Below are 9,082 nucleotides of genomic sequence, written 5' to 3' on the forward strand. Positions count from 1 at the left end.
TACTTTTTATCTGTTAGTAAGGAAAAAGCAAAGTAGCTGATAGAAACCAGGCTATATGTTGATAAATGAAGCCTTCTTCCAATTTTGAAAGGATTTGCTGTAAGATTCATACTTGAAAATCACAAGAACGAGGGGTCAGGTGGTGGCACACCTGGTTGAGTGCACATGTTATAGTGTGTAAGGACCCAGGTTTGAGCCTCCAGTCCCCACCTGCAGGGGGAAAGCTTTGTGAATGGTGAAGCAGGGCTGCAAGTATCTCTCTGTCTTTCTCTATATATATCTATCTTTATCTATTCTCCCCCGATTCTCTTGATTTCTGGCTGCCTCTATAGAATAAACAAAGATAATTAAAAAATCATAAGAATTATGAAATTCAATGGTTATATATTATCAGGAGGGCTTGCTCTCCCTTGACATGTACAGCAAATAGTGACATCACATGGCCATGAACATGAGCTCAGATCTGGGGCTGGTCCCAGCTCTCCATTCACTCTCTGAGTAACAGGGAAGAGATACCCTTTGAGACCAACTACTTCATCTATAAAGCAAAACCAATTCAGGTGTATTAGTGAGATGCATATGCAACATTTTTGCCCCCAGAAAGAGCTTACACTGATTATAGTTACTGTTAGCTATTAATAAGATGGACTGACTTTTAGTGAGTACGACTCCTTTAGAAGGAAAAAGAAATAGTGGCACCTTGGTGTTCAAGATTGCTGTCTACTGGGGGCCAGGTGGTTACATGCACATGGTGCCAAGCGCAAGGACTGGAGTAAGGATCCCGGTTCGAGCCTCCAGTTCCCCACCTGCAGGGGAGTTGCTTCACAGGTTGTGAAGCAGGTCTGCAGGTGTCTATCTTCCCCTGCCCCTCTCTGTCTTCCCCTCCTCTCTGATTAAAAAAAAAGATTGGGGGTCGGGCGGTGGCGCAGTGGGTTAAGTGCATGTGGCGCAAAGCGCGGGGACCGGCGTAAGGATCCCGGTTCGAGCCCCCGGCTCCCCACCTGCAGGGGAGTCGCTTCACAGGCGGTGAAGCAGGTCTGCAGGTGTCTATATTTCTCTCCCCTTCTTTGTCTTCCCCTCCTCTCTCCATTTCTCTCTGTCCTATCCAACAACGAATTGCGTCAACAAGGGCAATAATGATAACCACAGCGAGGCTACAACAAGGGCAACAGAAGGGGGAAAAAATGGCCTCCAGGAGCGGTGGATTCATGGTGCAGGCACCGAGCCCAGCAATAACCCTGGAGGAGGAAAAAAAAAAAAAGATTGCTGTCTAGTATGGGTGATTTTTGTTCAGGGCATATTGTTGCTATCCACTAGTAGTAGAGTTGGCTTTTCCTACATGTAGAGGGATACAAATGACTATAAAATCTTACCTTTAAGAGTGGTGGTGTTTGGGGGGGGCAGGCATGATTAATCAACCTGGGATGAAAGAAAGCATTTGTGAATTTCAGTGGGTGTGTCTTTAGTTGATTATACACTCCTCCAGGGGGCTGGACAATGTTGCACTTGATTGAGTTTACATGTTACAGTGCTTGAGGATCCAGGTTCAAGCTCCTGCAGATGTCTCTCTTTCTCCCTCTCTTTCCTCCCTTTCTCTCAAATTTCTCTGACTCAATTCACTAAATAAATTATACACCCTTCCTATCATTCCTCCCAGTTTCTGTGAGAAAGTTTTTGTTTCTACATCATTCCTCATTTTAACCCATCCAGACATTTGGATATAGAGACAAATTAGTGGTTACAAGTCAGTGACTCATTAATGACCAAATGAGATCAAATACTTTTTTTTTTTTTTTTTTACATTATGTTCCAAAGATACAGACTTCTGTCATGCAAAAAGAGCAGGCTAGTTGGATGGACAGCATTTTTTTTTTTTTGATAACCAACAAACTGACTTTCTGATTGACTCAATGAGCCATTCCAAAGGTAGATCTCTAGTTCTCAACCCCTCTGTTCTGCTGTGGTAGTGAGATCTGATAAGGAAAAATTTACACCAGGTCTCTTTGTGTAACCAAGTCAATCCTTGATTTTCCCACATGATGGAATCGTATCTCAGTGAGAATTTAAATACTCTAGGGGCACCAACACCGACATTCTAGGAGAGTAAGCAGAGATAGAGAATTCCAGACTGTAAGAACCTTCAGGGCTGGGAAAATAGCTCCCTTGGATAGTGCACTGCTTTGCCATGTGTATGACAGAGGTGCAAGCCTGGCCCCCACCACAGTGGAGGAAGCTTTGGTGCTGTAGTCTCTTTCACTCTCTTTTTCTAGGCTTATCTCTTTTTATCTGTAAAAAAAAAATTCATCCTGGAGTGGTGATGCCCCCATAATTATATATATATATATATATATCCAGATATTAAAAAAATTTCCTTGGACCAGGCATTGGTGCACCTGGTTAAGTGCACACATTACAGTGTGCAAGGACCCAGGTTCAAGTCCCTGGTCCCCACCTGTAGGAGGGAAGCTTCAAAAGTGGTGAAGCAGGGGCCCAGGTATCTCTTTGTCTCTTTTTCTGTTTATCTCTTCCTTACCCTCTCAACTTCTCTCTGTCTCTATCCAATAATAAATAAAACAATACTTTTAAAATAACCACTTAAAATAAAATAAATTTTTTAAAAAAAATTCCCTATATATATATATATATATATATATATATATCTTATATATGACTGATATGTGTGTATGTCTAGTCAGATCTGACCTCAGCATGGCTTGTGGACATTTCACAAAGCAACATTCAGTTGCTGTTTATAATTCAGTTTCTCTTATATGGCATTGCGTACATACTATGTTCAGGATACTCTAACCAAGACTGGATGGGAAGTGATGAGAGCTCTCCACCTGCCTTCATGGAGCTTAGAGAGTGGAGTGGATACATAAGCAGGTGTTCCTTCTGAATGAATTCACATTCTTCATCTCTGTAGCTCTTTCTTCCTTGCTTTGGCTGGTTAGTGTGCTGGCTACATTGAAATGGTCTGTTGCCTTTTCCCTGAGGAGCTATGTACAGTCTTGTAGAGAGAGCCCTGGATCAGCAGACGACCTACCTGTGTTGAATGAATGCATGCAACCTGCCACTCACTCCTTGTTACGAATCATATGGGAACAGCATCAGGAAAGCAAAGAGGAGGTGTTGAATTAAGTGGATCTAACTTCTGTGCTTCAAGTTGCAAGTTCACTTATTTTTTTCAAAGCCAGAAAATAGTTTTGTCCCAACAGAAAAAATTATTTGTGGATTAAAGTCTCCAGTTTACTAAAACCTTGGATTCTTCTCAGAAGGAAAGAATGGGATTTTAAGGAAATGCTTTGAAGTAATACTTTGAAATTCCAAAGAGCTAATTTTAAGAAGTTTTTTTTTTTTTCAATTTTATTGGCTAGGGACAGAGAGAAATTGAGAGGGAGGGGGGATAAAGAGGAAGAGAGAAAGAGAAATACCTGCAGCACGGCTTCATCACCTGTGAAGCTTTCCCTCTGTAGGTGGGGACTAGGGACTTGAACCTGAGCCCTTGTGCATGGTAAAATGTGCACTTAGGGTAGGGGAGATAGCCGAAAAAAAAATGCTTTTAATCAGGTGTGCCACTGCCTGGCCCCTACAATTTGTATTTTCTAAAACAAACAAACAAAAAACATTAACTTTAAATATAACAGAAGTTCAGTTTTGCATTTTTATTTTTGCTATGCTGGCAATTCAATACGCCTTTTAGAGAGTCTAAACAAAGCAAGGATTTCTAACCATGGACATCTTGTTTAGGAAGCCAAGGTTAGGCATTGTGATTTTATGTTTATCATTGCAACAAGATCATGGATAAATTCCTCATTTTATGAAGGGACTTTGGTTGGAAGAATTTGACACAAGCCACTATTTTTTTTTCTTAACCTCAAACCACCACCAGAAAAGCAGCTTCTTAAAACATCCCACTGTGTATATCGATAAATGTGAAAATTCTATCTGTATCCACAGGTACCTTCTGGATAAATCCACGTGGTCCTCTTGTGTTGAGCCCAAGCACATCGTGGAGTGGAATGTCTCTCTGTTTTCTATCCTTCTGGGGCTTGGTGCAATTGAATTCATCTTGTGTCTCATTCAAGTAATCAACGGAGTGCTTGGGGGCATATGTGGCTTTTGCTGCTCCCGCCAACAGGTAAGAATCTGTATGGGAAAGTCCTAGCTAGCCCTCCTGTATTCTGCTTCCATAATGAACCATTGTTTTCATCATGGGAGGAGGAGGGGGAGAGGCAAAATCAATCTCTGCTCAGCCCCCCAGAACCTATGCCTACATCTTCACAGTGACAAATTGTCACTCATCGACCTTAGTGGGAATCTATCCAATGTCCCTTTCCTTACCCCTCCTCTGCCTGAAGGGACACACACAAAAAAACTGTCCTCTCCCAATTAGTGTACAAAAATGATAAGGAGTCACAGAAATGCCCCAACTACTAGTAACCTCTGAATAGCAACTCATGAAAAGCCTTTCACTGTGAAAGAAAACCAGGAAGCACTTGTTTCCTGGGGATATGATTCGGGAGAAGAAAAATGTGTTTGTTAGGGACAGGGAAAGTTTCTGTTTCTATAGACTCCCCCAAAACATACGTTATTGAATTCATGGAAGTTTAGCTTAGGTTGAATTTTTTTTTTTTTTATTCTGGAAGGGGGGGGGTATCTGGTTTATGTTGTAAACCTAAACAGGGTCAAATTCACAGACACATTCAATGGATATTTTCCAAATCATTTATTCCCTTAGCCTGAGGTTTCTTAACTTATTAATTATTATTATTTATGTATTTATTTATTTTTTAAATAAGGCAAAGCCTCACAAACACTCAAAAAACATTGTTAGCATGGAACGCTTTTCTGGAAAGGAATGGAAACTTTCTATCTTTTTTTTTTTTCAGGGGAAGTTAAAATTTTAAAAAGCTGGTTTTCCTTCTCAGGCAAATCCAGCAAGATTAATACTTTCCTTGGGAGCCCGCCAGATGTCTAAGCAAACAGCAGAGTAGGAAGCCATTAATATGGAGTAGTCTCCAGGCAGGATGGTGAGGGAGAGCTAGAGAAGAGTCCTCTCGAGATTCTGATAAACTGATCCCGTGTTAACCTTGAGCTTCATACAAGGAAGGGTTTAAATTTGGTGTGACTCCACTGGACTCCAGTGCATTTTGGTGACAGGCGTCTTATTAAGGTCAGTTGAGTAAAATTGCTGAGCTAGTTTGGTGGAGTGATACTTACTTGCAAGTTGGGGGGGAACAGGGAGTGAAGAGTCCTACTGGCTGTCCCCTCTATTGGCAGGGGAATACTGTTCTATCGGAAACTTTTGTTTCTAAGACAAAAGATACTTTTAAAGGCTAGGGTTTTCTGTGTAGATGAGTCAAATCAGTCACTGGAAAGGTCACCTACTCCTTTCTGAAACACCCAGGGCATTGTCTCTTAAATCCCTGAAAGCAAAGACATACCCAGGACACATTGAAAGCCAATCAAGCAGAGGTATGCTCTAGTCTCCTCTGTCCTTTCTGCAGCTTTTCCCCCAGGGAAGGGCATTGGGGAGTTGGTCTGTTTAGGAAACATCACTGGAGCATTATCTACACCTTACCTGTTGTTGGCCAGAGCTCTGCTGAAGTTGAGCTCAACCTGCTTTGTATTTGCTTCAAACAGGAAGAATCTCCATGACTGCAATGTCACCTGTATTTGTTTAGCCTGATCAAAACCTAATGCCCTTGTCACTTTTTTTTTTACAGCAATATGACTGCTGAAAGAACCACCCCAAGACCAGAAGCATAGTCTTCCTCTATGCCACTCTAATTTATATATTTTACTTGTATTGATTTGTAAAACTTTGTACTCGTGTATAATACTCTGCATAGTCTACTTTTATAAATGTGTTTAAAGACTGGCATTTTTCTATAACTGTTTCTACTTAGCAAACTTCTTTTTTGTTTCTTTTTTTTAAGGAAGGAGAGGATTAACCATGTTGTGGAGGTATATCTACAGTCACAACATATCTTGGGTTAAACTCTAGTTTAGATTAATGTTTTAAAGAAATATTACAAAGTTGGGGCCGGGTGGTAGCACATCTGGTTGAGAGCACATATTACAGTGCACAACTACCCAGGTTCAAGCCCCCGGTCCCCACCTGCAGGGGGGAAATCTTTGCAAGTAATGAAGCAGGTTTGCAGGTGTCTCTCTGTCTCTCTCCCTCGCTATCTCTCTTCCTCTTTTCAATTTCTGGCTATCTCTATCCAATAAATAAATAAAGATAATAAAAAATTAAATAAAAAGAAATATTACAAAGTTAAAGACCAGGGCCAGGTGGTGGTGTACCTGGTTCAGCGCATAGGTTCCAATGCACAAGGGCCCATGTTTGCATCCCCAGGTCCCCACCTGCAAGGGGAAAACTTTGCGATTGGTGAATGTTGCAGGTGTCTCTCTGTCTCTCTCCCTCTCTCTCACCTCTTCCCCTTTCAATTTCTGGCTGTCTCTATCCAATAAACAAATAAAGATAAAAAATAGAAAGGAAAATGTCTTTTAAAAAGTTAGAGACCACATTTCAAATCACCATTGTATATAGATGTGTATGTGTGTATATGAAATGGAAGATTCCTCTTGGCTTTTTTTAAGACCAAGAAGGAGAAAAATCCAAATAGCTTGAAAAGATGTTTTCTTTCACTGCTTATATGGTGTTTCCCATTCGTCGGGATGCAAATCTCCAACAAGAGGCTCTTGGAACTGTGTCCTGTTCTGTGAATCAGATACTTGGCCTGGGCGGGCAGTGCATTGCCATGTTTTCACGCAGATGAATGAGTCAAAACTTGGGTGTTTGCTGTTGGCTATGAGTCCTACCAGAGCTTAAGCCTTCCTGACATGTAGAAAGCTTTTTCTTCATCAATGACAAGCAGGAAGGTTCATGGTCTTAAGAAGGGAAGGGCCTGCATAATCCTGCAAGGAAAAAAGTGAGAAACGGAATAAAGCAGTTGAGCAGCTTCGTGGAGAAGGTGGGGAGGAGGGCAGTGACATCTGGAAGTGCCCCCCAAACTTGCCTGTTAATTACAACACAATAAAGTATTCACTACCACTTTGCTATTTATTTTATTGTCTTTTGTTTAAAACACTGTTTCTTCCCTGTTTTTTTTTGTTTTTGTTTTTTTTTTTTAGTGTTGTTCGTTTGTTTTGAAGTCTGCATGCTAAGCAGCTCCTCTTGCTATGGGTATTATGTCTTTTGGTTTCTTTTGTCGTCTGCCCTCCTCCTCCTCCTCCTTTTCTTCTCTCTGTTATCCATGTATTGCCATGACTATGTCATCTGCAGTAGAGTCTTTTATAAGAAATACATATTTAGTCACTCAGATGACCAAAATATATTTCTTTATATACATCTGATCTTTTAAAAAATATTTTATTTTAGTGACAGAGATACAGAGGCAGAGAGGAGAGAGAGAGACACCAGAGCTCTGGCTTATGGTGGTGCTAGAGATTAAATTTAGGACCTTTAGGATGTATCCCTAGGAGAGGAATTGCAGAGTCATAAGGAAGGACCACTTCTAGCCTTCTGAGAGTTCTCCAGACTGTTCTTCACAGAAGTTGGACCAATTGACATTCCCACCAGCAGTGCAGGAGGAATCCCTTGTCCCCACAATCTCTCCAGCATTTGTTGCTGCTACCTTTTCTGATGTATGACATTCTCACAAGTGTGAAGTGGTATCTCATTGTTGTCTTTATTTGCATTGTTCTGATCATCAATGAGTTGGAGCATTTTTTCATATTTGTTGGCCTTTTGGATCTCTTCTTTGGTGAATATTCTGTTCCTATCCTCTCTCCATTTTTGGATGGGTTTTGTTGTTGTTGTTGTTGTTTGTTTGTTTTGCTGAGTTTGGCAAGCTCTTTATATACTCTGGTTAGCAGCCTCTTGTCTGATGTATGGCATATAAATATCTCCCATTCTGTAAAGGGTCTCTTGGTTTGGGTGGTGTTTTCTTTGGTTATGCAGAAGCTCTTTGATTTGGTGTAGTCTCATTGGTTTATTTTTTACTTAGTCTTCTTTGTAACTGGGTTTGTATCATTGAAGATGCCTTTAAAATTTATATGGAAAAGAGTTCTGCCAATATTTTCCTCTAAGTATTCGATAGTTTCTAGTCTAACACCCAAGTCCTTGATCCATTTGGAATTACCTTTGTGTTTGGTGAAATATAGTGGTTCAGTTTCATTCTTCTTCCCAGAACACCTACCCAATTTTTCCAACACCATCTGTTGAAGAGACTCCTTCCCATTTTATAGTGTGGCCATCTTTGTCAAATAGGTGTCCATAGGTGGAGGGGGGGCTTATTTTGGGGCTCTCATTTCTCTTCCACTGGTCAGTGTGTCTATTTATGTTCCACTACCAAGCAGTTTTGATTACAATGGCCCTATAATACAATTTCAGATCTGGGAGTGTGATGCCTCCAGTTCTGTACTTTCTTTTCAAGATTGTTTTGGCAATTCTAGGTCTTTTCTGGTTCCAGATAAACACTTGTAGCTTTTGTTCTGTTCTCCTAAAAAAAAAATGGGTGGGTGATCTGGGAGGTGGAACAATGGAAAAAGCTTTGGACTATCAAACATGAGGTCCTGAGTTCAATCCCTGGCAGCACATAGTGATTCAATCCCTGGTTCTTTCCCTCTCTTCTCCTTTCTCATTTATTAATAAGTAAATAAAATCTTAAAAACAAAAAAGCTAAAAAAAATCAAGATGCCATATATAGACATCCAGAATGAGAAATAAACAATAATAATAACTCAAAAAAAGGGTGAGATCTTGGTGGGGATTGCATTCAATTTGTATATGGCTCTGGGTAATATATTCATTTTAATGATGTAAATTCTTCCAACCCATGAACATGACATATCTATCTACTTTTTTCTGTCTTTTTCTATTTCCTTGAATAATGACTCCTAATTTTCAGTATACAAGTCTTTCACTTCTTTGGTTGGGTTTATCCCTAGATATTTTATTGTTTTTGTTGCTATAGTAAGAGGGATTGACTTCTGGATTTCTTCTTCTAAGTTAGTGTTTGCATACACAGACAGTAAAATCAGGAAAGCCCAGTGGCTACCTCACTGTTTC

At 40.4% G+C, this 9,082-nt stretch overlaps 1 protein-coding gene across 1 annotated transcript in view; it reads left to right on the plus strand.

Moving 5' to 3' along the window:
* TM4SF1 (transmembrane 4 L six family member 1) overlaps positions 1–7,063 on the plus strand; it is a 10,566-nt gene extending 3,503 nt beyond the window's left edge. The window contains exons 4-5 of the mRNA XM_016185983.2: positions 3,961–4,141; positions 5,730–7,063. Of these exons, the coding sequence (XP_016041469.1) occupies positions 3,961–4,141; positions 5,730–5,744 (196 nt within the window). The 3' untranslated portion in view covers positions 5,745–7,063. The remainder of the gene's footprint in view (positions 1–3,960; positions 4,142–5,729) is intronic.
* The last annotated feature ends 2,019 nt before the right edge of the window (positions 7,064–9,082 follow it).

This window comes from Erinaceus europaeus, chromosome 9 (genome assembly GCF_950295315.1).
Source record: "Erinaceus europaeus chromosome 9, mEriEur2.1, whole genome shotgun sequence".
Classification (NCBI taxonomy): Eukaryota; Metazoa; Chordata; class Mammalia; order Eulipotyphla; family Erinaceidae; genus Erinaceus; species Erinaceus europaeus.